Source organism: Sebastes umbrosus, chromosome 9 (assembly GCF_015220745.1).
Source record: "Sebastes umbrosus isolate fSebUmb1 chromosome 9, fSebUmb1.pri, whole genome shotgun sequence".
Lineage (NCBI taxonomy): Eukaryota > Metazoa > Chordata > Actinopteri > Perciformes > Sebastidae > Sebastes > Sebastes umbrosus.
In genome coordinates this window covers 7,659,460-7,687,263 of record NC_051277.1, presented here as the reverse complement: position 1 = coordinate 7,687,263, position 27,804 = coordinate 7,659,460, and the positions used below count along the sequence as shown (strand labels likewise).

At 42.8% G+C, this 27,804-nt stretch overlaps 1 protein-coding gene across 1 annotated transcript in view; it reads left to right on the top strand.

Moving 5' to 3' along the window:
• Positions 1-27,804, top strand: part of slit3 (slit homolog 3 (Drosophila)) — a 300,273-nt gene that overhangs the window by 268,375 nt on the left and 4,094 nt on the right. The window contains exons 28-33 of the mRNA XM_037780827.1: positions 593-690; positions 5,676-5,815; positions 9,450-9,543; positions 11,308-11,445; positions 12,044-12,284; positions 14,993-15,123. Of these exons, the coding sequence (XP_037636755.1) occupies positions 593-690; positions 5,676-5,815; positions 9,450-9,543; positions 11,308-11,445; positions 12,044-12,284; positions 14,993-15,123 (842 nt within the window). The remainder of the gene's footprint in view (positions 1-592; positions 691-5,675; positions 5,816-9,449; positions 9,544-11,307; positions 11,446-12,043; positions 12,285-14,992; positions 15,124-27,804) is intronic.

Here is a 27,804-nt window from a genome sequence, read left to right as displayed (position 1 = left end):
TGAAAGGGTTAAAGTAGTAAGACGAAAACATGAACAAATCCCAGGTCGGACAATGCCGTGGCATCCCCTCCTTTATGGTCTATTTGACTCTGAATGGGACCATAATTTACTAAATGAACATCATGCTGTATTGAAGAAGACTTGAAACTAGTGATTGAGACCATAAACTCATGTTTACAATGTTTACTGAGGTAATAAATCAAGTGAGGATTAGGCTCATTTTCTCATAGACTTCTATACAATCAGACTTCTTTTTGCAACCAGAGGAGTCGCCCCCTGCTGGCTGTTAGAAAGAATGCAAGTTTAAGGCATTTCAGAATTGGTTTCACTTTTCAGACTCTGGAGATTGCCCGCTGTTCTCACCATTAGCATGTAGCTTATTGGCTCCACTGTTTGTTGGTTGTCAGTGTAAATGGTGAGGAACGCCAGAGTAGGAGAGGAGAATTTAACGGTGAACCAGATGGAGGAATTACCTATTATATAGTAAAGTGAATGCATCCAGAACTATCTTTGTTTGAATAGTGAAATTACCTCTAGAAGAAAACTATCCAATGTTCAATTATTAACTATTTTGCTTTGTCCTCTCCTCCAGGGTCAAAACTGTGAAATACCCATCAATGCCTGTATTAGTTTCCCCTGCTCTAACGGAGGAACCTGCCACATCCATCCTGCCCATGAAGACCATTTCAGGTACACATCCATTGTTTACTAATGTGTCTTATATTAACAAGGAAAAGTTTTGAATTTGTGTGTGTGTTTATGTAACCAACCAACTGTCTGCCAGTTTTCAGCACAGTTTCTTTTGTATTTCAACCCAGCAACATATTTTAGTTTTTATGCTGCATGTAGGAGATTGAGAAGAATAAAACAAGAAAGTGTCATTTCAAAGATGTCCTTCGGGAATCCATTTACGCTGTGGGTCAAATCTTATTGCCCTTTCTACCCTGCCGCCCTTCTCTATTAGTGGAGCCGGTTTAAAAACCTCATCCTGTATTCTCATCTAAAGGGAAAATTAACTTTACTCGGCCCCCAGAAATATAGACAACCTGATTAGAGTGGACAGACTTCACTGGACAATGCATTACCCGAGATAACAACTTACTTTGACCTTATGATGTGTTTTCCTGCCTGTGTGTGTGTGTGTGTGTGTGTGTGTGTGTGTGTGTGTGTGTGTGTGTGTTGTGGGGCGGGGGGAGTTAGACAGGAAGAGAGGCGACTTTGCAGAGGAGGAACCCCCATTTGGGCTGCTCATTAAATCCTCGTGCCCTCTCTGACCTCCTCACTCGCTTAGAGGAATGTTTTAAACTTCTGTCAGTATCCACACGAGTTTCTCAACTGATTCTGCATTAATCTGTCCACACTCTGTTCCCATAACCTACACGCGTGTTGTTTATTTTGTGGTTACACACAAATGATGTAAAACATCATATAATATAATATAACCTACATTTGATGGAGACTTTTTTAGATTTTGTGATGCATTTGTAAGCTGTGGTTTCATTGTTAAATGAACAAAGAGAAGGGAAATCTGTTAATGTGAGCATTTCATTTTAACATAAGCATGGGCACATAAGTGTAAATGTTGAATCTGTGTGTTTTGTGCTTCAGTTCGGCACCATGCAAAAGTTCAGTGTGTTCAAAGCATAGACTGTAAATAAGAAGTGGACGTAGTCACCGTGACGTCACCCATTGGTTTGTCGACTGCCGTTTTGGAGTCTCGATTTCGGTATTTTGGCCGTCGCCATTTCTGTTTTTGGCCGTCGCCTTCTTGTTTTTTTGCAACCAGAAGTGACACGAGAGGGTGGAGCTAAGTACAACCGAACGCTGAATATTATATTTTTAGGCGACCAAAATATTACAATTAACTTTCATGAACTGTAAACACACTGTGAAAGGGTTAAAGTTGTAAGACAAAAACTCAGACAACTCCCAGACTGCACAACGCCGTGGTAGCGACCTGTCAATCACAAGGTAGCCCCGCCCTAAAGCATCCCCTGCTTTATGGTCTATTTGACTCTAAATGTGACCATCATTTACTAAATGAACATCATGCTGTATTGAAGAAGACTTGAAACTAGCGATTGAGACCATAAACTCATGTTTACAATGTTTACTGAGGTAATAAATCAAGTGAGAAATAGGCTCATTTTCTCATAGACTTCTATACAATCAGACTTCTTTTTGCAGCCAGAGGAGTCGCCCCCTGCTGGCTGTTAGAAAGAATGCAAGTTTAAGGCATGTAATTACCTCCAAAATACTTTATATGAACAGTTGAAAAATTAGTTCCTTAGTTAACAATTAAACAAGCCGTCCATCACGCGTTTTCTGTTCAGGACTTTAAGCTGATGTACAACATAAGCACAAACCCACAGTCCATAACGTGCTTGACCCCTTTATTCATCTATATTCATCCGGGGGAAAGCGCACTACTCTTGCTCGCTCCTTTTTCAGTAACCCCTGATTCACATTCATACAGTTTCACACATTCACACCTGGGAGCTGCCCAACATAATCACAGTTTGACTCCTGGCTGCAGAGCAGCTCCGCTGGAGACGCTGGGGGTCAAGAGCCTCTCAGTGGCAGCTGTTGAGGGAGCGGAGAGTGGAGCTCATACAGGATCTCAAACTCGCTTTTCACACCTCTAGGCTTAATATGGACATAGTGTCAGGGGAAAAAAATATAACTCAAGTAGTCGACCACAAACCAATCCAAATTTTAGAAATGCGATGGATTAAAATGAATATTTTAACAACCTTTCAGGCATTAAAGTGAACCAAACCACATTTTTTTACAATCTTTAAAACTCGTTAAAGGGCTGGAGGCAGCCTTAGAAGTGAAATTGCTTAAGTTAAATAAAATATATTAAAATACTGTACAGTCTGCATGCTTAATACACACATGCAAGTTTATGTATGTGTATGCATGAGCACCCTTGTCCCTGCCAGGGTCATCAGTGTGTCTCCTCTTTGTCCCAGACTCATGACAAACAGCCACTGTGATTGAAACAATTGTCATAAATATCTAAACCAGATTCGTCTGCCCCTCGAGCCCCTTAACAAGGCCTTTGCCCTTTGGAAAGCTTTGATGTGCGTCTGGCCTTTAACGTCCTGCGTGGTAATGCTATTAGGCGTCTCTTTACCCTTTACAGATCTTCTCCTAATGTTAATACCAATACAGGTAGAAACTCATGCCCTCTGAGACACACAGAGAGAACGAGACAGAGAGGAAGACAGAACGAGCAGGAGACCAGACCCCGTTGACAATTTGACATGTTATATCATCATTTGGGGATATTCAATAAGTCCAGTTAGTCTTGGCTCTTAGCAGGAACCCATTTGTCAAACTGTATCCTTTAAATGTCAAGACTGGGATTTGATATGTGGAGCAGTGCTCTCTGACCCTGTCAGTTTATGTTTCTTTGTCATTTGTTTCTCATGAGAAAACTTTCTTTCTTCTTCCTTTCTTATTCCTCCACTTCCTTCTCTTTATTTTCTCTTTCTTCACTCCTGTCAAAGCTGACTACGCAGACGAATGACCGCTTAAAGTCAGGGTGTTTGATCTTGAGAAAATAGTAAGAGTACAGTAGATTTTTAAAAGTGATCCAACCAAAAAACCAAACCCAACGTTGCCAACTCCAAAAGTCCCTAAATCTAGCGAGAAAGTCGCCAAGTCGGCGACACTGACAGTCCGTCGTTTCAGGTCTCCTTCTAAAGCCACTCCCCCAAAATTATAATTACGAACATAAACATATCATAATGAACGTGAACAACGAACATGGCTATTGTTAGTACTCACAGCTGGCACGCCAGCAGCTTGTGGAGGACTCCGGTGAGTAATGAGTGCAGGCAGGCAGATAGTCTGTCCAAACATTCGGGCCGAATGATATATATTAATTGAACGTGTTTATTACAGTCCTGCGACAGCCACAGATTTTTCTTTTTTTTTGTCGGAGCATTTAATTTATTGATCGCTGTCTGGATGTAATGAGAACTTCAACAAATATAACAAAAAATGTTTCTAAAATCTTTACCGACCCGACCTTTAATGACGAAACAACCAAATTAAGCCGATTAAACATGCAACCACTCCCAAAGCCAATAAGGGGTAAACGTATGATTTCACAACTAGAATGAATCGTACATGTTTCTCTTTGGCAGGTTTGTGATCGAGACAGGTGTACTTTGTGTTAGTGCAGACAGACGTCCAATTACATGTTGCACGGAAAGGTTTTCCATTTTCCATTACTCCAGCTCCGTGTAGCTTTTAGCTCATTGTTTTCAGTTCTACTGGCCAGCGCGTAGCCTGTCGGGGATAGATATAGTCGATTTTTTTGTATCGGGGCTGATGGAGACCAGACCGCAGCTAAAAGGAAAGTGTTTTTGGACTTTATTTTGGCAAAACATATGACTCCAGTGGGATGTTCATGTTGTTCTGTGTCTACTGGATGTGTAAGCAGGCAACTGGATGCTAATAAGTTAGCCGTAACAACTTATGTTGGTTTAGTTTGGACTCTTTCTGCCCCCCCAGAGGTCAACAATTGCGCAACAGAGAGGCAGGGTGGGGGGAACCAATGACTATATGGTGTGGGAAGAGAGAGATGTGTGTCAGCGTGAGAAAAAGTCTGTGGCAACAAAGTTAGATTAGAAAACAGTGTCTTTTAGTGTGTGTGCGTGTGTGTGGGTTCATACTGTGTGACTCACTTGTGCTGAAACGACTTCCCCCTTTGCTTAATGTGCGAGGATGACCTTGCTGTAAAATGCTTTTCATTTAATAAACGTAACTAAGAGGCTAACGGAAGAAGAGAGAGTCGTGAGAGAGGGCGAGCTGCGAGTGCAGCTGTGGTCAGATTTATCAAACTTTGTGTGTGATCAGTACCTAAAGGTAGTGTGTGTTTTTGACTGTGTGTGTGTGTGTGTGATCTATTATAAGGAGTTAACCGGACTGAGATAAGGAGGGTGGGTAGAGGGGAAGGAGATCAAGGGCTGGAGAGAAGAGAGGAGGGCGAAATGAATCTAAAGATTGTGGGAGAGAGAGAGCGAGATGAGGGAGGAAGATGAATGGAGGGGAGGAGGAGGCTTTGATAATTCCTTTAGAGTTGCCCAGGTGTTGACTCTAGTGGCATCAAGCTAGGAAAAACCTTATCTCAGCATGTTTTTCTCAGCTCTGGGTGGGTTTGTTTTAAAGGTTTTTTTAATCGATGCTGGAGAAACTTTGACTTCTGGTGTTCAGTAATGAAACATCCCCCAACAACAAAGACAGAGATGACATGAATCAAAGGACTGCGTTCAGAAGAAATGACTGCCTTTCTCTAAGTTTAAGCACAGAAGAAGACAGTCAGAGAGGGTTTGTGTGAAGCAGGGATAGTTTAAACTTTGAAAAGCCATGTTAATATTTCATTTCTGCCATAAAATGAGGCATGAAATGGTGTCTCCTGTTGGACGGCTAAATATAGATATGCCGTGGCTCCAGTGGTGTGTAAGAACCAGCACTAAACCCACTAGAATACAGATTAAATTGTTTTTTCTTTAAAGCTCTTATAGGAGAATTTAAAGGGAAGTGAAGTAGAGCAGCTGATTTATCTGGCTGATTGATTTTATTTCAGGTTGTGCAGCAGGAGTGTGTGCTCAGATCTGGCCCAGTCACCATCTTATAATGCACATTGTGTTTGTGTGTAGTTGTGTGTGTCCGCCAGGTTACGAGGGCCAACGTTGTGAGATAAACCCGGACGACTGTGAAGACAACGACTGTGAGAACAACTCCACCTGCATCGACGGAGTCAACAACTACACCTGCATTTGTCCACCCAACTACACAGGTACACACACTCACACCGTCTATTTGTACTCTCAGATGCATCGGTGGACTCGGGGGGAGCGGAGGAGGGAGACCCCATGCCTTGGTGCCCCCATGTTCGAACAAACCCTATGGCCCTATGGTAGATAAAACATGATAAAGTGCTGTCTAGAGTGCCCTTCCAGTAAATGTGATGAAGTACCATCAAGGGTGCCCCTCCAGTGGGGAAAACGTGATGAAGTGCCCTCTAGGGTGCCCTTCCAGTGGAGAAAACGTGATGAAGTGCCTTCTAGGGTGCTCTTCCAGTGGAGAAAACGTGATGAAGTGCCCTCTAGGGTGCCCTTCCAGTGGAGAAAACGTGATGAAGTGCCCTCTAGGGTGCTCTTCCAGTGGAGAAAACGTGATGAAGTGCCTTCTAGGGTGCTCTTCCAGTGGAGAAAACGTGATGAAGTGCCCTCTAGGGTGCCCTTCCAGTGGAGAAAACGTGATGAAGTGCCCTCTAGGGTGCTCTTCCAGTGGAGAAAACGTGATGAAGTGCCCTCTAGGGTGCTCTTCCAGTGGAGAAAACATGAGAAAGTGCCCTCTAGGATGCCCTTCCAGTGGAGAAAAATTGATGAAGTGCTCTCTAGGATGCCTTTCCAGTGGAGAAAATGTGAAGAAGTGCCCTCTAGGATGCCCTTCCAGTAGAGAAAAAGTGATGTAGTGCCCTCTTGGGTGTCCTTCCAGTGGAGAAAATATGTTGAACTACCCTCTAGGGTGGCCTTAAAATTGACAAAACGTGATGCAGTTCCATATAGGCTGCCCTACATGTTAGAAAACGTTCAGCATGCTGGTACCCTTTTTATTTGTTTTCGCCGCTGCCCCCCCGACAGCCACTGCTCAGATGTTCCGGAAACCCTCAGTCTCTGCCCCTGAGAGGCTGGCAGGGTCACCATGTCCCTCCACTACTGCACACACACACATACAAAATCATATTTTCCACTTTACTGGATGGTAAGTTAGTAATGGACAGCATCTCCGCAGTGACCTGAAACTGCTCCTACAGGAGGTTTAAGAGCCATCACACAGGAGAGGAGTGACAGAGTGATGGCAGAGAGGGACTGTGTGCTAGAAGGAAAGGAAAAATAAACATAGCGAGGGAAAAAGGGTAAAGAAAGGGCCGATAAAGGGCAGATGCAGTGAGACAGAGAGAGAGAGAGAGACTCAGTTGGTGCAGTAAGTTTAAGTTGAACTGCTGACTGGGAAGATAAGTTTTTATATCTGTGACAGTGTCCTCTAAAACACACACACACACACACACACACACACACACACACACACAGCTGGTCCCCTTTGACACTGGATCTCGGTCAATATACACACACACACTCACCCGCACACGCACTATGTCATTATCGTTGTTGGCATAGAGCAGCCTCTCACACTGCCAGCCACCTTACCGCATACAGCTGTTGCACACACACACACACACACAGCTGGTTCCTCTGGCTCTGAACCTCCACTCAGCTCAGTGAACCGAGGCGTAATCATCAGGTGTCACATTAAGAGGACAGTCCTTCGCTAGTCGCTCAGCTTTCTCCAAACTCAGCAACCAGGACTGTCACGTCAGATTTGCAGCGGAGGGGGAAAAAAAAAATCTAAGATTTAAGGTCACAAGACCTTTTAAACAGCTGATATAAAGTTTCTACAACCCAGGAGAGTTTCATTCCAAAAAAGAGAAAGCCACGGTTTAAAAAAGTGGACATGAAAATGAATGTGCTGCTGTGTGTTGTAGATCATCAAGTTTGATATTTCCTGAAGTTGGCAATAGAGGAAAAGGTCAGGAGGTGACCAAGACCATTAGGGTTCATTCTCTGAAGGGGACAATTTGACTTGAAGATGGGGCTACATAAAACATTAAGAAGTCAATAAACTCATCAGGAATCATCCTCTTGGAACCATAAATATTCATATTAAACGTTGGGATCATCTGGCCAGTAGTTTTGCTCAGATATGTTTCTTTGGACCAAATTGTCCAGTTGTCCATATAGCCCTTGAAGGCTCACTTGCCCTCAAATTAAGGATCAACCATATTATTATTTAATACCAAACTATGGGTGTCAGTATTTCCAGCACGTTCTCATCCCAACTCGTCTCATACTGAGGCTCTGTCAGACCCCTTGGCGTCTTTTTATGGTCGCAGTAAACATGTGCTTAACGTTGTGAATTCAAAAACACTTGCTTGCTCCGCACTCCTTTCTCTGAGCGTTTAATATTGCCGCGGATGGGTTAAACTTGAAGTTAATTGAAAGCCCGTTGCATCTCATATTGGTGCTAAAGGGTGTCTTGTTGGTATCACACGGCGAGGGCGTTTGCCAGGCCTCCATTGTAAATAAGAATTTGTTCTTAATTGACTTGCCTGGTTAAATACAGGTTAAATAAAGACGGCTGTGACAAAGCGGCTGTATTTGACGCCCTGGGAATGACAACAGGCTGGTATTTCAGCAATATTTTGTGGGTTCATATATCAGCTAAAATTGATCTTTTGGGATTGTTAATGTGCTCATCACATTGTGACAAAACCTCAATGTGTTCTGGCTAGCACTTCAACATAATTTAATTGCTCTCATAAAAATAATTAGCAGATTAAAAGCTTGATTGTTTTTGAAGTAATCTATTGTTATGATACAAACACTGATCTTCCGACACACATAGTAGGTACAAAATGAAATTACTCCCAACATGTTTATCGTCTTCAGTAACCTCATCGATGGTCTCGTTTGAGTATGGTAATCATACTAAGGTATCACAGTTAATTTCACATTGATAAATGAATGGTGGCATCTCCATCTTGGAAGCACCTATTGGTAAATTTACTTACTTCCTTACTTTCATATCACTCAGTTTTTTGTACATTTGCTGAAGCTTAAATAATGTCGGATGTGTTTCCCACCAGACTCAGGCGTGTACCGTAGCTCAGAGCAACATGCGTCTTAAAGTGACTTGAGAAGAGAGCGGTGGAGACAGACAGGGTGGGAGTGAAGCGGCGCGATTAGATTAAAGCAGGCAGAGAACGATGGAAATGTGCTTGACCTTCCTCAATCCCCTCTTCCTTCATATGACCAATTTCAGCTCCTGCTTTTACACAAACTGTTAACCCTTCTCACCCTCTGAGAGTATGTGTGTGTGTGTGTGTGTGTGTGTGTGTGTGTGTGTGAGTACATCTGTAGAGCGCAGCCACTGTTACACAGCCTATTAACCCCCCTCTCCATCAGCTCTGAGAAAAGCTGATAATGCTATTCCCTGTGTGTGTGTGTACATGAAGACATCCACTGCACATTATCTGAGGCCTTGAACAAGATAGACACATATATAAATTATCTTTTTCCACCCGTTGTTTTTCTTTCTTTTCCGCTGTCATTTGAAGCTGACAGAAAGAACATGTGAAAAGGTTAGACTGGCCCTCTCCTCCCGCCTCTTTTCTCCCTCCTTTTTCCTATGTTCTGTCTTCTCCCTTTATGCTCTTATTCTGAAAATCTGGTTGCTGGCATGATGCTGTAATCTGCCTAAAACACAAAGCAAAACACACACATACACCTGCTGATTTAGCTTGACATATAAGCTTTTTTTGAATTACTAAAGAAATAAATATTTGCTTTCTCTCTCTGTGTCTCCAGGTGACCTGTGTGACGAGGTGGTTGACCCCTGTCTCCATGGTTTCGACCCTTGTCAGCACGACTCAAAGTGTGTCTATGTCGGCCGCTCTTACAGGTGAGTGACAGCTTCGCAGGAGGTCAGCACTTAAAGGGGTCAGAGGTCACATCACAGAAAGTGACAACAAAATGACGGGAGCAGCGAGGTCATTTTTTGTGAAACGAGGAGATTCTGAGCGGTCATCGCTGCCACAGGACTTGAGCTCTTGATTAGAAAAATACACAGAAAGACAGACGGAAACACATGAAACAACACTTGTTTGTTTGCAAGTAAACATGTAATTTATCTGAGGGTTGTTAAATAGCTCTTACACAAACACATGTAATCCTTGGACTAATATTCCCATCTTGTCCTGTAGTACTGGCTGAAATGTGTTTGTACATTTTGGCAACATATCACCATTCTCTCACCATTATTTTTGCCTTTACTACTTAATTTTCTGTTGTCATGTAAAAACTGTGTACCTCAAACTTTATAGATGTTTTAACCTTAAGATAAATTCTATAACCTTTCAGCTTAACATAGCTTTTCATAAACAGCACAGCAGCCAACAATTAAGTATATTTTATATCACTCTTCCTTTAAAGGTGCTCTTTACGATATTCATGAATATAGCAGAAAACAACTATTTACTGTGTAAAGATATAGAGGAGTAATGTCTACCTGAGCAGAGTCACTGAAGTCGATGAAGTCAATGAAGTCACTCTCCCTCTGTGTGTGTTGTAATCTAAGCTTTTCCGTGCTTTGTTGCAATAGCCGGGCCGGCCCCACGTGGATTTTAGTGCATGTTTATGCATGTGAGCGTGCCCCACAGACTAGCTCATGGTCACCACTCTGCACTCCTCTCATACAGCCGTTACAGTTGATAACGCTGTCACGAACGACAGCGTTATCGGCCGTCGCAGAAGCGTACCCCCCATCCTCCGGTTCCCACCCAGTTTAACACCGTTAGCTCTGTCAGTACTGCTGCTGTAGCTTTCACTGTTATGCTACATTCACACTACGAGCAACAAAAGCAACAAAACGGCCATCGTGGCAGCTACTTTGTCAGCTACAAGTCGCCGTTGAAGTGATGCTCAAGCGCTCGTTGATGTAGTTATGTCGTTAAATAGCACTGGGAACTGGCTAATTGCATTTTTTTAGATGGAACGGAACAGGGTGAAACAAAAACATGATTGGTTGACGCTTCACCATGTCATTGGAGCGCTGAAAAAAGTTGCGACCAGCTCAACTTTATTCGTAGCACGTCACGCAGCGACAAGCGTCGGACGTCAGTAGCTTCATTTACCATTGAAAATTACTTATAGCCTGTTGCTGTGTTGCTTGTAGTGTGAGCGCAGCGTTAGCACCGTAACACCTCTTCCTAACATACAGCGAGGGAGCGAACTCTGGCGAATGGATTGTGAAATAATGTCCAGATATACTACAAGCGATGTACTGTATATTGATTAACTGTCAGTTACTGTCAGCGTCGATTAAGACCAGTGAAAATAGGTTGGAGGTGCGCCAAATTGCGCATAAATAGAGCCAGGGTGAGTGTTTTTTCAAACAAGCTACACGTCGCATCGCCTGTTCGCTGACACACGGAGCAGGTTTGCACAACTTTATTGGGAAAAACTGAAACAATCTGATGTTCGCTCGTTCGCATCGCATCGAGTTGGGAAGAGCTGTTAACTGAGATCCACTGGCCCAGCCGTTGCCATGTTGAGAGCCATGCAGAGGCAATAGATAAAACAATGTACAATAAAGCGTCTGTAATCATGAGGCAAAGCCTGTTGACACACACACAGTAATCCCATCCATATTCCCATGTCTCTCTAGGTGCGAGTGTTTACCGGGCTATGTGGGCCAACACTGTGAGCAGGACTATAATGACTGTCTGGAAAATAAGTGTCAACACGGAGCGGAGTGTGTGGACGCCGTCAACGGCTATACCTGCGTCTGCAAAGAGGGTTTCAGGTGAGAGTCGCCGTGGAAACACGTCATGAACAAGGCAAATGGATTAAACAGACACAAACGCAGTTACACACTGCAGGGCCAGACTGGGAGGAGATGCAGATGGCGCTCCATAATCAGATACTTGACTGTCTGGACCCACTGTGTGTGTATATGTGTGTGTGTGTGTGCAGCAGATGCAGCTCCATGTGGTTAATTATAGCAGAGAGAAACAAATTCATCACAAGGGACAGAGAGAGAGAAAAAGAGAGAGAGAGAGAGAGAGGAGTCACAAGTATGCAGGAAACAAATAAAGGAGACAGACAGCAGCAGATAGATGGATGCCGTTAGGGCGAAAAGAGGAAATTCAAAGAGAGGTTCAGAGTTTCAAAGATGCAAGAAGATACAGTGGAAAATACAGAATGTGTTTGCCGTGTCATGCTGATAAAACGTGTCCATTTCCTTCAGGAATATTACCTTTCCAGCTTCACCAATGCAATCTCCAAATGTATTGCAAAATACAGAACTAAACAGGTTTTTATCAGCGGATACAGACACAGCAAATCACCTCATTAAAGCTCTATGAATAAGTTATCTCCTGTGTGATCTCCTCCTCCCTCAGCGGGCTGTTCTGCGAGAACCCTCCACCAATGATCCTCCTGCAGACCAGCCCCTGCGACCAATCGGACTGCCAGAACGGCGCCCAGTGCCTGGTGGTTGCCGGGGAGCCCGTCTGCCGCTGCATGCCTGGTTTCTACGGCAACAAATGCGACAAGATGGCCACCATTCACTTCCTGGGTCGGGATGGATACGTGGAGCTGCCGAGCGCGAAGCTCCGTCCCACCGCGCATATTTCATTACAGGTATTGTCAACCTTTGACCTCTGCTAGCTAAGTTTTGGATTTGCATACATATAGTGGGGTTTGGCTCGTACGTCAAGATCGCCACCATATTGGGGAGGTCAGGACTGGCCTGTAAACACACACAAGTGAACGGGGGAGCTGCTGTTTTTCAGGATAAAAGCACTATAACGTTTACATTTCTCAATGCTTACATTTTTTTCTCTTTTCATTCAAGCATTTATATTCTACGTGGAGTACTGTAGGTTAGAATTCCCCCCACAAAAACAATTTTTGGTGAAAACGGTTCAGCAACATTACATTCCGGTTCATGGATCACCGGCTGGTGTGTCTGTTGATATAGTATTAAAAAGTAGCACTCTCATAATACATTTTCCTTCAAGAATTTTTCATGTTATCAACATTACAATTTAAGTTACATCTTTACAATACATTGCTTCTGTAGGTCATCAGATAAGAGCTAGCTAACGTTTATTATTGTTAGCCACACTCCTTTGAGCGTCTAGCAGCGATTGTAGCCTAGTATTGAGATTTTAAGTAACAAACAAACAAAACTTTCTTTTTCTACTCCTCGTAGATCATAAATCCTTGAACATAAAACAACTCGGTTGAGAAATGTAAACGTTATAGCGCTTTTTAGACAGAAAAACGGCAGCTCCCCCCTGTTCACTTGTATGTGTTTACAGGCCAGTCCTGACCTCCCCAATATGGCGCCGACGCTGACGTATAGCAGCAACGGGCTGAAGCATCCAACGCGGTATCTACGTATATATATTTATGTGTTTTTTTTTTAAATCCTGTGGTCATGCAGGTATTTATAGAAAATGTTTTGTCGACGTTTGGAAGTACAAAAGCCGTTTTCTGCTGCGCTACATAGAAAACATTTATGGAATTGAAATAGAGCTGCGAGCTGCCCAAATCAAACCTATAGAGTTGTACGACTTAGTGCCGACGAAGCAAAGCAAACATCTGCTATACCCTCTGTTTCCACACACACACACACACACACTCACGCTCATTCATACTCATTGTACATTTTGGACACCTGAGAGTCATATCCTAATAGAGAACTATTTTCCTCCTTTTTAGAAATGAGAGGGCAAGTGAGCGAAAGAAAAACAAGGAAAGGAGGGCAGTCTAATTGATATTTACCACCTGTTTGGATCTGTGTGAGCGTGTGTGTGTGTTGGGTGTGTGTGCTTCTGCGTTCCTGCCAGGAGCTTTCAATGTCAGTGCCAAGACTGTTAAAGCTCTACCAAGAGGCCCTGACTCAGAGGTTAGAGAGGGAGAAGAGAATGAAAGGGCCACAGCACTTCATAAATCACTGGATGTTTTTTCTCTTTCTCTTTAACACTTTTTCTCTTTTCTTTCCGTCTGCATACCATTTCTCTCTCTTCACCCTCTTTTCTGTATCTCACTCCCTTCTTCCATCCCTCTCTTTCCCTTTTGTTCCCCTCCTCTCCTCCTCTTGCTCTGCCTCCATCTCGTCTTTCCTCCAGCAGCTTGTTAGCAGGTGTTGACTTGTCTATGCTCCATTGAAGCCAGAGTGTTAAGTGCTTGGCCCCTTGGCCCCATTTCCACTCGCTAGTTAGTTAGCGCTTAGCGGCGCATGCGAGCAAGTGTGACATGTCAAGTGTGTCTGCGTGGGAGGGAGGCGAGAGTGACCTCGTTTAGGGACGTGTGTGGTGGAATTTACATTTTTTTCCCCTCATTTTCATGCAGTTCTTCAGCGGTTCAACGGCGTGACATAAATAAATATAATTTCTCTTGTATCAGAGCTACATCAACACCTGCAATCCTAACTAAAACTAGCTCAGTTACATCTAGGAGCTTCACCAGGTCAGAGAAGCTGTGCAGATTTCACAATGCATAGACAGCCAACGGTAAAGTGGAACAAAGTAGAACCCAACATATTTCACCATGTTTTTAAAAACAAGCTGAAAATTTTACAATGATAAAAATAACAAGTTGTCAAAATCAACCAGTTTACTTGCAGCATCATAAAGTCTAGCTACAAGCAATGCAAGAAGAAACGTGATGAAGCCGGATGGTTTGCAGCAGCTGAGAATAATAATAACAGATATAACGTTTAATTAGTGTTTAAAATCAACATTTGAGATGGGATTTGCTAATTTCCTTTTCAGCTGAATTTATAGTTTTACTCAGATATAACCAAGCTATGCTACGTTGAACTAGGGCTGGGCAATAAATCAATATTATGACGATATTGTGATACAAGACTAGATATCGTCTTAGATTTTGGATATTGTAATATGGCATAATTGTCATCTTTTCCTGCTTTTAAAGGTTGTATTACAGTAAAGTGATGTAATTTTCCGAACGTACCAGACTGCTCTAGCTATTCTATTATTAGCTTTTACCCACTTAGTCATTATATCCACATTACTGATGATTTTTAATCTGGAATATAATATTCATAACTTTGTTTTCTTTAGTGTATAAACACCTGAAACTAAGACTCGTTGTGTGTTTTTGTTACCTTAGAGTGAGCCGTTTATATCTACATAGGTAGCGGGTCCTCTTCACGGAGCCGGCCGCCATTCGTAGCTCTCCTACACGTTTGACTCACAGGAAAAGTTTCAGTTGGTAGCAATCTCCAAACTCACCGCTAGATGACGCCAAATCCTACACACTGCTCCTTTAAATCTTTTTTTGTTTATATTTCTTATCCGACCTCTTTGTCTCTCCAGGTTGCTACAGATAAAGACAACGGTATTCTGTTGTACAAGGAGGACCACGACCCCCTGGCACTGGAGCTGTACCAGGGACACATACGACTCATCTACGACATCGCCACCTACCCACCCACCACTGTATATAGGTAAGCCACACACACACACACACACACACACACAAAGAGATAAAAGCACTCTCACTTTCTTACCATCTACACTGAAACATAGTTTGCCATATTCATGTACTCAGTCTATTATGCTGAAGGTCACATTTAAACATGGTTCAAGTACTTTAAAGGTTAAAAAACCAACACATTCACTCTTGTTAACGCACTAATGTATGCACACTCATTACTCATTCATTTCTAGTGCTTTATTTACGCTTTTGTTTATTAAATGAAAGTTATATTATGCACTGGATTCAGATGATACAGGGGTTCAAAGCAGGTTAAGTGCACTTCAGAAATCAAAAAGCACATACACACATCCACACACACACACACACACACACACACACACACACACACACACACACACATATAGAAAACAATGCAGAAAATAAAGAATTCAAACTACCTACTGCATGTATGCTCCTGTACTGTATAACATTTACAAGATTCAAGTGTTACAGAGGTTCAAGGTAGCGCATGGGTACTTAAAAATACAAAAAGTACACACTTCCACATACCAAAAAGTAAAGGTGTCATGGATCTGACGTTTTTATTTACAGTACTTAAGGACTGTTCAGTAGGTGCTGATCTGGCCATGTGCACACAAATCCACCGGCATATTCTTTCTCTCTCTCACACACACACAGTAGCAGATCCATGTATGAGCACTTCCCTCTATAAACAAACATGAACTCAGAAACATTCCTTTACAACCCCGACTAGACAGTCGTGTCCCTGAGTGAAAGCCACCAGGTAAAACTTCAAACAGTGGAAACAAAAGCCCTCATTCAGTGTTCAGCCCCTTGGATATTATATGATTAACTACATTCACAGTTTCATAGGAATGGATATACCAGGGTAAGCTATGGAAACAGCCGCGGTAATCCAGGAAAAGAACATGATAATGTTTTCAGTAGTTACTTGTAGAGAAACCGTTTAAGGTTTTTATGCAACATGTGCAGATATATTACAGCATGTGGCATTACATACATACAAGCAAAAAAGACCAAAATAAACTTACAATGCAGCAAGCAGACATTACACATGTGCAAAAAATGCTACAATAAACATACAAGAGTTTTGCACATTGTGCACATCATTGCATCTTCATTAAAACAAGAAGGAACGTAGAGTTTTGAGTAGCACAAGTTATACTGTAAATCCTGGTTAAATGATGGTAGGAGTCTTCTGAGGTACATCTATAACATGTCATGTTTAAAGGTTCTCTACTGTACACGATATCCAGAGCATTACTATAGCAGCAAACAACTATTGTCTATGTAAAGATAGAGAGGAGTAATGTCTACCTGAGCAGAGAATAAAGTTACTCTCCCTCTGTGTGTGTTGTAATCCCAGCTTCTCTGTGATTTGTTGACATAGCCGGGCCGTGCTTTTAGTGCATGTTCGTGCATGTGAGCGTGCCCCAATAGCTAGCTCACAGCCGCCGCTCTGCACTGCTCTCATATGGCGGTTACAGCTGATAACGCCGTCCCGACTGACAGCACCGTTGCGGAAGCGTAGAAACCACCCTCCAGTTCTCCCTTCAGGTTAACACTGTGCTCTGTCAGCACTGTTGCTGTTGTTTTCACCGTTAGCATCATTAGCTGCGAGCCGCCATCAGCTGTCGCCATGTTGAGAGCCGAGGCACTAGAAATGCTCCCAATCTTGCATTTAGCACCTTTGATGAATTATAAGCCATTGAATGCAGTGGCGAAGCTGTTATAGATATGATCCTGAGGGGTCATGGGCTTCCCTCATCCCATAGTCTGTCACACCAGATGCAGACTGCGAGTATAAGTCTGCTATTGGCCGCCTTAACTTAAGTGACTTAAGTGAGCTTTAGAAAATAATAGACTTTCATAGCGTGTCATACAGTATGCAGTATGGATGTACAATGTGTTTCTGCCTGTAGGCCTACAAGAAAAAGCTGAATGTGATGCATTATTGACTCTCTCTGTCCTCGACCTTTTAGAGGAGCACACAAAACTGACTTGAAAGGTGTATTGAAAGAAGTCGAAAGGAGAACGGAAGGTGTATGACAAAGAGAGAGGAAAGAATAAAACAGAAAGACAGAAAAGAAGGATTGCCCGACTTTAAGTTGAAGTAGACAGTGAGAGAGAGAGAAAGGGTCCATGTCCATCTTTGTCATGGTGCTGATTGGCTCATATTGATTCTGTCTGCTCCTCCGTCTATACTGTCTCTGGCAGGAGGAAAGAGGAAGAGAGATGTGAGAGAGATATATGATACAAGATTCAATCCTATGTATTGTCTCGAGGGATATTCAGTTTGCGACGCACATACCACAATTTACACAAACACATTCTCCATCAGCAGCAATATTTCATTACCACGTCATTTGAGGACTACTGCCAAGAGGATATGTCACCAGCCTCTAGACTTAAGGCCTTTACACACTGTTCTTTGTGTGATTAATTTGCACGTCAGTATATTTTTTTGAACAGTTGTTTTTGTCATGAGTACTTTCAAGCACAGCACAAATATTACGCAGCGAAAAAGCGGAATACTTTTTTCGGAATAAGGTCAATTCTCTGACCTTTCACACAGCGAATAAAGGCATCAACCAATCACGTTGTGCAGAACGGGTTGAGTTGCGCCTATATTTTTGAAACAACAACAGAAAGGCTCCATTGGCCGAACCAAGATGGCAAACTTTATTACTCCTTTCAGCCTTGACAAAGGCAGGCTCCTTCCGTTCTTATCTTTCACAATAAAAGCCTTGAACTAGATATAATATTTGCAGGTGAGTATTTCGTATTTTCGTGTGGTTTATTCATCACGCCCCCAATGTGTAAATGCCTTTACTCTGGTAAAGTGGGTAAGAAAGATACATGCAGGGGAATAAATCATCATATGTATGTACAGTATCCTCATTACTATAAAGGACTTTACAAACTGGGGGCTTGACGAATAAATGAAATGAAAATGCAAACTACTTGAATATTTCACATCAAAACTATTCTAGTACATAAGTTTCTTTTTCTCATCAATTCTCATCAGAAAAATGAACACTTCAAAATACATCAGCGTGATAAGAACTACCTAAAATGATAGAAACCATCTTTGGAAAAAATGTATGTGTACTTTGACTTTTTAGTTTGGCTCATGTCCCATCCACTAACATGGAGGGGGCGGGCTTTATGACCTATACTGCAGCCAGCCACCAGGGGGCGATCCAGATGTTTTAGCTTCACTTTTGGGGAGCTGTCATGTCATCCATCTTTATATACAGTCTGTTCAGACTACGGAGCCTCAGTGTTGTTGTACACTATAATGTTCTTATTGAATATGTCCGTTCTCCACAGTGTGATTGGTTGGTACCTTTATTCGCGAATCGACCTCGTTCTGGAAAAAATCACAATGCTTTTTTGCTGCGTAATATTCGTGTTCTGTGTGAAAGTACTCGTGACAAAAACAACAATTCTAAAACATAAATTGACGTACAAATTAATCACACGGAAAAAAAGACGCCCCCAGTGTGTAAAGGCCTTAAGACTTAATGTCAAACAGAGTTTTATTGCATGAGGCAGGGAGTGGGCACGGCTATGCCAGTCCAAACAGAGCTGGTATTTCCAGAGTTTCTCGCAGCAGCAGATAATGGAAGGTGTTAAAGGCGGATGGAAATATAACTTCCAACATTTAGTCCAGCATGGAAAGGAACAAAACCTTCAACTTGAAAAAGACCCAACAATACCACTGGTGTGAGACAGAGGCTACCAATCATCTTGACCAAGGTCTCATTTTTTATGGCAATTATACCAAAGTATGAAAATAAATTTTACAGGATTATATAAATATTGAAAATGCTTTTTGAATGATCGCAGCAGGCAGGGTTATAATGCCAACTGCAAATGAAGGAAGGAAGGGAGGAGAGAGAGAGAGACAGATGCTGGTGTAATTGGGTGAATTAAAGGAAAGAGAGAAAGAAGATGGAGAGAGGAAGGAGGAGAAATGAGGGAGAGAGTTTATTGCGTTCTCATTTACTCACCATTCTTCTGTCTTTATATTTCAATCAGTGATTTTCTTAGCATGTGACGACTGGCTTTGTGGGTTTGGCTCCGCTCTGTTCTATTGTCTCTGTGGATAGAGACAAGGTCACAGCGGGAGGAGGAGGTACTGGTAGCCTCGCTGCTTCTGATGATAATATGCAGCCGGCTCATAACAAATTTGACTTAAGGATTACGACGTTATGTCATATTTTAAATCCTGCAAGTAGCTGCGGGAGAAGGAAATTGAAGCCACAATTGACGACGTCAAGGGCAAGAGTGTTTCTGCATCAGGCATTTCAATCATCATTCATTTAAACCGTGTCGTTTTTTTTTGTTTCAGAATTTGTATTAAAAAGTCTTGTGCCCACAGGAAAATGTGCATATATATTTTAAACGATCCTACTAGACTTTGGTGTATTCTGCAGTATTTTACTATTTTAGACAAATGGACATGCAGCGTTGATTTCCTCTGAATATACAGTAGGAGTTGAGTCAGGCTTTTGATGAATTATAGCTGAAACATGTCAATCAAGTTTACTTCATTGGTGACATTGAGGAGAGAAAGGATGAAGGGAGGATTAAGGTATTTGCATGGTGGTAACAGTTTAAGGCAAGGTGTTAAACTGTTAACGGCCGGTTATACTCCAAAACGAACTTGAACATCGGACACCGGACACCAATGTGTTTCTGTTTATTCTACGTTTGGCGTCTGCAAGAACACGTTCACACGTTTGTTGCAGTCTACATCTCATGTGTGGAGGTTATTTAGCTGTGTAGCATTGTGTTCTGAACTCTGTGTCCTGTCTTCATTGACCTTTGATAAACTGATGCATACATACAGCTTCATTATGATAATAATGTGATGCTGTAGAGCAGCGGCCCTGGAACTGGTAGAGACCATCACCTGCTTAAGGAGACCCTGGCAGGGCGGATATATGCCAAGAGGTCGTCTGTTGGCCATAACAACAACTTGTCATTCCGTCTAGTTTGCTGTTTGCTGTAGTTTGTCGACTTTCCATTCTGTTTCTTCGAATGATGGTTTGTAATATGGGTGGGTAGATGAGTAGAATCCACTTATATATGCTAGTGTTCACGATAATGACGCATTGCGAAAGGCAAGTAGAGGAAGGGCTGGTTAGAGAGGAAGGAAACAAAGAATGAAACGATGGGCTTGATCTAATTACCTGGTACAGATGGGGAGGGGTGGAGACGGGGTTGAAAAGGTCGAGTAGGAGAGAGGAGGAGAGGACGGTCAGAGGGACGTAGGGATGCATAGAAAGACAGATTGATCCGTTGACAGGCAGACATAGATAGAGAGATAGATGGAGGACAGATGATGGGCGGAAGGCAGCAGCGAACAAGCAGGATAAAGAGATAACTGGGTGGAATAGGTTGGCCGCCAGAGGAGGAAACGGGAGGAGGGATAAAACAGATGGATAGAAGCAGTCGAAATGAAAAGACCATGAGACACGGTTGAACGGCAGGATGGATGAAAGAGGACTGAGGGATGACAAGAGGGATGGAGTGAAAGAGGGGGAAGAGCAGAGGGGAAAAGTAAACCACAGAGTGAGTCAGGGAATTATCCTTGTCTGGTGTTGTTAACTTGACAAGGGCCACGCCTGAGAGGGAGACAGGCAGACAGACAGAGTGCAAGAAACACTCCGAGAAGCAGAAAGAAAGTGCAAAAGATGAAGACAGAGGGGCACAAAGAAGGTGTTCAGTAGCACAGAAAGGAAAGATTGAAGGAGAGATAAAGAAAACGTAAAACTGGAAGACACAAATGGAGCACAAGGAGGAACATGAGAAGGTTTCACAAGAAAGATAAAACGCAGATTGGAAGCGAGAGAAAGAAACCGAGATCCATAGAACCGAATCATGTCTGAGCACAATGCTAAGCACTAAGTAAACACTGTCTCTATGTTATGTTTAGCATTAGCAGTCTGGAAGGAGACGAGGCCCAGCTCCAGGCCTGGGGCTCATTTTACCACAAGCCTCGATGTATTCCTTTGTATGTGCCATCTTTTTGATTGCATGAGTCTGAGCATTGCAAATGGCCTATCTTATCTGCCCTAATTTGGAAATTCATTGTAAACGGACTCAAACCGCATGGCCAGGCAGGCACAGCAGAACGTCCTGCCACCATTCAACTGATACTGTCCAGGATGGCGTAACTGTTTAACCACCACAATCTGAGCACAGCAATTCTGGCAGATATCGAACATGGCGCTGGTCCGTACAGTTACTGCGGTCGTACAAACAGAGGGCCAGGGATCGGTGCCAGTCCCTGGGATGTTTCTGAGCGATCCCTTGGTTGGTTATCTGGTGTAGAAACCAGAGAGCCAGGAAGGGCATTATGTTCAAGCCAGTTTTTGACGACGAGCTGAAATGGAGCCAGACCACGACATACTAATGTAAAACTAACGCTGGTAAAATGGCAAATTAATCAGTCACCTCAGTTTTAACAGTTAAGATTTGGCTTTGACTTACAGGTTTGATATTGTGCGAGGTTTTGATTGTTAGATACTATACCTGTGTGTCTAGAAGATCAGGTTAAAGGCCCAGACACACCAGCAACAACTAGACAACTAGCGGCGACGAAGGCCGTCCGTTGCGTCACCTCATGTTGCCTTTGTCTTGGCCAAAAAGTTGCACTCGAACACACCGCAAAGACTACAGCCAACAGCAAACTACCACATAGGTTCTGCGCCTGCATGAGATGAACTATCTCTCCCTACCAGCAGGTAGTGGTAGTCTGTATTCGTCATTCAAAAAGGGTAACTGGAAGACCGAGGACGGCGGATATACAAGCCGTTGTTATGATACGTACACACGTACACAAAGCTGTGTTTTCTGACTATTTTCACACCACTCTCCTTCTGGGACGCCAAAAGATGCAGTGGTGGAAAGCAGAGGGAATTATAATGAAATTAAAAAAGAGATGGGTACAAGTGGGTGAGCTTTGGATGTGTAGAAAAAAAGAAGAGGCGGGGGAGAGAGTGACAGAAAGAGAGATAGGAGAAGGTGTACTAGTCCTTCACTATGCCCTCATTAGCAACAGATGAGAGTGGTTATGCATGCCCGGTGTTAAATGAACATGTGTGTATGTGTGTAGGACAGAGAGTGTGTGTGTGTGTGTTTGTTGCGTATTAATGTGCTGCCCTTTACTAATGCCACACTAATCTCCCAGCGGGTCAGAGAGAGCACATCTACTGTTATTCATCAGCGAGCAACAGAGGGAGGGATGTAGAGACGGATGGGTACATGAGAGGAGAGAAGGATGATACAGAAAGGTGGAGGCAGTGGAAGTGATGGGTGGATGGATGAGTGGACAGACAGGAGACAAAGAGGACACGGAAGAAGGGTGAGGAGGGATGATGATGGATGATTGGACAGGAGAAGATGGAAAGGGATACAGAGAAACGAAGGTAGTAGTTTTAAGCCCAACCATGTAGTTCTTTCCTTCCTATAAACCTAACTATAGGGGTTCTGTTGCGTTGTTCGTTTTTTTAAGTGACATTGTTACATTATTTTAACACAGACCATGATCTTTTTTCTAACCTTAACCAAGTAGTTTTGTTGCCTAAGCCAATCGTTTCACAACGTTAACCACGTGGCATTGCGTTTCTGCAAGTGTGATATGAAACGTATTTTTGGCTCAGAAACGTCGCCATTCAACGTATCCGTGGTTTGCAGAAACATCCAATGCCAACATTTTTTCTGGCGACTAGGTTGGATAGAAGCACTACAAAGTTGAATCAACACTTCTGCAACGCATAGTAACATGAGGAAGTTTTTCGCGGGACTGTTACAATGCTTTTCATAACATTGTGCAGCTGTTCCTTTTATTGTGTCTTTTTCATAGTTCTAAGAACCCCGTTTTTATTGTGTCCGCACCGCAAGAACCAGGAACCATCGTAGTTCTTAGTTCGCCGTTTTGAGGGACTTTTAGCTCCTACTTCTAAATAGGTACTCACCCAGCACATGAGGTGACGTGAGTGGCTAAAGTGTACGGTGATTGGTTGAACCAATGAGCCAGTGGAGCACCACCATTTTTAAAAACCTGTTAGCCGTGTAAACAACAGACAACACAAAACACAGACAACAGTTCTTAACGAAATAAATGGAAAAAGGTTCTTTCTTTTGCTTTTGTTTATATGACTGTGGCATATGAGTTGTTTATTTATTCTTATATTACTAAAAAAGCTAAGTTCGTGAAACATTGCGAACTAGCCAGCAGCGACAGTCACTTCAGCGCTCCTACTGGCGGTGCGATTGCAAACAGAAAAAAAGCGTTTGAAGATATGTTGTTCTCGGGGGAGCTCCCCAGAACTGATTGGTCCGAAAACGCCTATCAATAGTCACAATCATACAATTTGTACATACAGTTTCTACTTAGAAACAGGTCTTACAAAATGATTTTATTCCCAGATGTAGATGAGTAAAGTGACTGAATGTGTGACCTGAATCTGACTCTTAAAAACCGCCGAGCTGTGGTTAAAACAAACAGACGATCCTCGAACATTACAGGTTTAAAACGCTCAGAGGCAAATCAAACGTTCTAATACTGAAACATTATAGTCCTGAAACACCGAGAGCACTCATTCCTAGAGGTCGACATCAAAACGCTACGAATCCACTCCCGAAAAGTACAAATTTCATCTGAACCGGCCGTCCGGTTTTAATGAAAGCTGAAAAAAGAAAGAAAACAGTGAAGGAGCTCGCCGCTCAGCAGCTGCCGTCTCAGCAATGACTAATTGAGGTTACCACGGCAATATGGGACCGGGATGTCTGTCTGCTGAACATCATTTTAATCAGATTGGGCGGCTAAACACACACACACACACACACGCACACACGCACACACACACACACACACACACAGACTGACACACATGCTCATAAATGCACGCATGGAAGCATACACACACGTACAGACTCACAAACATGCAAATACATACAAAACACACACACATGCACGTTTAGTGTGTAAAGACTACACATACATACACACACTCACACACCACAAATGTGGTTTAGAGACATAGTAAGTAAATGATAGCGGTGCCTAATTAGATTTAACAGTGTAAGTGGATCTGCGTGGTTGTTTTTTGATCCAAGTATTTTTTTTTTTTTTTCACTTTGAGATACAGTCAACGACCTGTAATTACAGCTGGGTTTGTATTTGATTCAGTTATATTAAAAACACGCCAGTATTTTGGTTTTTAGGAAGTTCTTTTTTTGGGGGGGAAGTTTATTTGTGTGTGTATGTGCTCATTCAGGGTGTATTTGATTCGGGGCTGACAGGAAATTGACGTCCCTTGTGGGTTTGGGTGAAACATGATGAGAGAAAGAGAGAGAGAGGCAGTTGAAATCTGTTACGGCTGTGTGTTTGTTTTTTATTGAATTCCATAATGGGCTGCCTTTTACTGAAACACAAGGCCAACACACACAGTCGACTTCAAACAACCTGAAATACACACTGGCGTATGCGCTCATACACACACACACACACAGATATATATTGATCCAAAAAGTACAAATCCTCCTCGCGCAGCATCCACAACAATATATACTTAAACATGTGGTTAATAAAGATAATATGTATTAATATGTTTGTATATTTACACGTCTCAGTGAGGTTCTGGAAAACGTCCACTTGTCAAAGCACTGATGGAGACTGATATTGGCAAACACTAGACACACACACACACACACACAGACACACACACTCCCCTGCAGGCCTGGGAGCTGCTCGGATATGGAAGCACTAAAGCATTAGTCATCTACTGCCACCCGGTGGAGCTTCGGTGTCACAGCAGGTCCACAGCTCAGCTATCTTTGAGAGGACCAATCTGAGTTTTAGACCATCAAAGTGAGGACATTTTGGCCAATCCTCACTTTGGGACAGACCTTCAAAGGCTTTTTTAAAGGATCAGCGTGTAACATGTAGGGAGATCTAATGGCACAAATGGAATATTATATTAATACGTATGTTTTCTTTATCGTTAAATCACCTGATAATAAGAATCGTTGTGTTTCCATTAGTTTAGAACGAGCTGTTTCTATCTACATAGGGAGCGGGTCCTCTCCACGGAGTCTGCCATGTTTCTACGGTAGCCCACAACGGACAAATCAAACACTGTTAACTTTTCCTGCTTTGGCCGGACGCAATAACGTTACTTGCTGCCGTCGCCGCCACTCTCTCTCTCTCTTGCTTCACCACTCAAAATGACCTACGCTGCTCTTACAACAACTGGCTCTAGAGAGGGCCATTCACGTTTTTGCGTCGGCCACCGTAGCTCTCCAACACGCTTGGCACACGGGAGAGGCTTCCGTTGGTTGCAATCTCCTCACCTCACCGCTAGATACTGCTAGATACCGCCAGATCCTACACATTGCACCATTAAGCTTCAGGTTAGAATTAGGTTTAGGTTTAGGGTTGGGGTCAGCCATTTAGTTGTGATGGTTAAAGTTAAGGTAAGGGGCGAGGGAATGCATTATGTCAATAAGTGTCCTTACAAAGACAGAAGTACAAGGTTGTGCGTCTGTGTGTAAAATGAGTGGGTGAGGTGTGCAAAAAAAATCCTCTGCCATGTGAGCTGCTTGTTTGATTTAACTTTCCAGACACTTGGATACATTTAAAAAGGGATGAAGTGCTTCTAGAAGGAAAGCAGAGGAGCCTTAGAGGAGTAAAAGACGTAGAAACTGCTGCTGTAAGGGAGGGAGAGGAGGACACAGCAGAGCAATAAGAGAAGAAATTAGGGAGAAAGAAGTGGAGAAAGAAAGGAACAAAGAGAAGGATAGGACATGTATGGAAGAGAAGAGTGAGGGAATACAAAGTGAAGATAGAGAGGAGGGTAGTGAGATAGAGAGCTAATCTTTCAGGCTAGCGGACCATTATTTGTGCTTGTTTGAGACCGTTATTAAATTACATGGCTCCTAATGGAAAACATGTATGTGTCTGTGTTGAGTCTACAGTGAAGCAGGAGCTCTTATTAGAGAAACCACCAGCTATGTGCTGAACTAGATTGATGTCCAGAAGAACTGTTTGTCTGTTTTTTGCCATTGTTGATTGCATAAATGGTTTTGTCACTCATCTATGTCAACAACATATTAATCCTTTCGGATTTGCATTTTCTGATCATAAAGTAATTTGATTCTAAACTTTTATCTAATTAATTTGTTGTATTACAAGTCAAATATGGCACATTGAGAGAATGCAAAGTAAATCAATAATTAATAATGAATACCATGTTCTGAAAAAGGTCCCACCAACAGTATACGTGCACAGTTGTACTTCATGACTATTTACAGCTGGGGGGGAAATATGATTTTTCTTTATTTTATCTTTTTTTTGCATATTCAGTCCCTTTTTATTTTCTTTTTCATTCCGTCTGCTAGTGATGGCGAGATGAAGCGTCATGAAGCGCTGAAGCTCTGCAGCAAATTGATTCGCAAAAGGTTCATTTCACGAGGCTTCATCTGGGCTTTGTGTGCAAACGAAACCATCTATTGGTCAAAGAGTGTAAAACAGGCAGATATATTACAGATGTGTTGCAGTGGTTTAACCGGGCAGAGGGCAGTGAATGTGCTTGTGTAACTATAGCAAAATGATAAAGGGGAGATTTAATTTGTTTTTATTCAGGGATAATAATTTCTCAACTGTGTTTCGGCTTTGGAAGTCTTCAATGACGTCATTGGTCTAAAACGATACAAGCCTCGATACGCGCTTCACAGAAAACTTCCTGGATTACTCAACACACGCTCCGAAGCCTCGGCACAGCGCGTAACATCACTACCGTCTGCTTCATCTCCATCATCTCCTTCTTTCCCATCATAATCTTTGTCTCCATCTCTTTAATCGTGATGATCTCCCTCTCCTTCCTCTTCTTCTAGTGTTACTGCATCTGCTCCGCTCCCTGTTTTTCTCCTTTTGTATTGTCAGCATTTTCTACGGCAATCCCTCTGGCCCACCTCCAGAACTCACAACCCCGCTCCATTGGCTGTTAATGTAACATCCCTGTAATCTGAACGCTCTATAAACAGCTGTCAATCGAAGCGCACTCGAGGCTCCTTAGCTAGTTAGCCAATGAATGGCTGCAGACAAAGAGATGTATTGTCTCCATGTTGAGCTGTGGGAGTCGAAGCAGACCACCAACGGAAAGAGTGGCTTCACTTGTTCTTTTGTGATGTTCTGCTTGTTTTCTCCGGGTTCAGGGAAGGAATAACTTGGGTGAACGGAGGCACAGTCGTCTTTACCACCCCGCCATCTACCTCTCTCTCTCTCTCTCTCTCTCTCTCACTCTCTCTCTCTCTCTCGGCTGTGCCAAACCACTGTCTCTATAGCTGTCTGTCTCCCCCTCCAGCAACAAACCACTTAGTGGGGAATCTCAGACACACACATTCACACACGCTTTCTTCCCAGGGTCAGACGTGGTGCAAAAGGTCACGATCCTGGTTCATTGCAGGCTCCTCTACAGTGGAAACATTTATTTCACCAAAATAATATTAGTGCTCTAGTAAGAGAGTCTCTTTCTTTAACACAAGCGTTTTGGTCGGTTGAGTCTGGCACAAAGGACATTGAACTGTTTTCCGTGGTCATTTGACTTGGACAAAAGACAATGGCGATTGTTGTTAGTTGTGTTGGTGA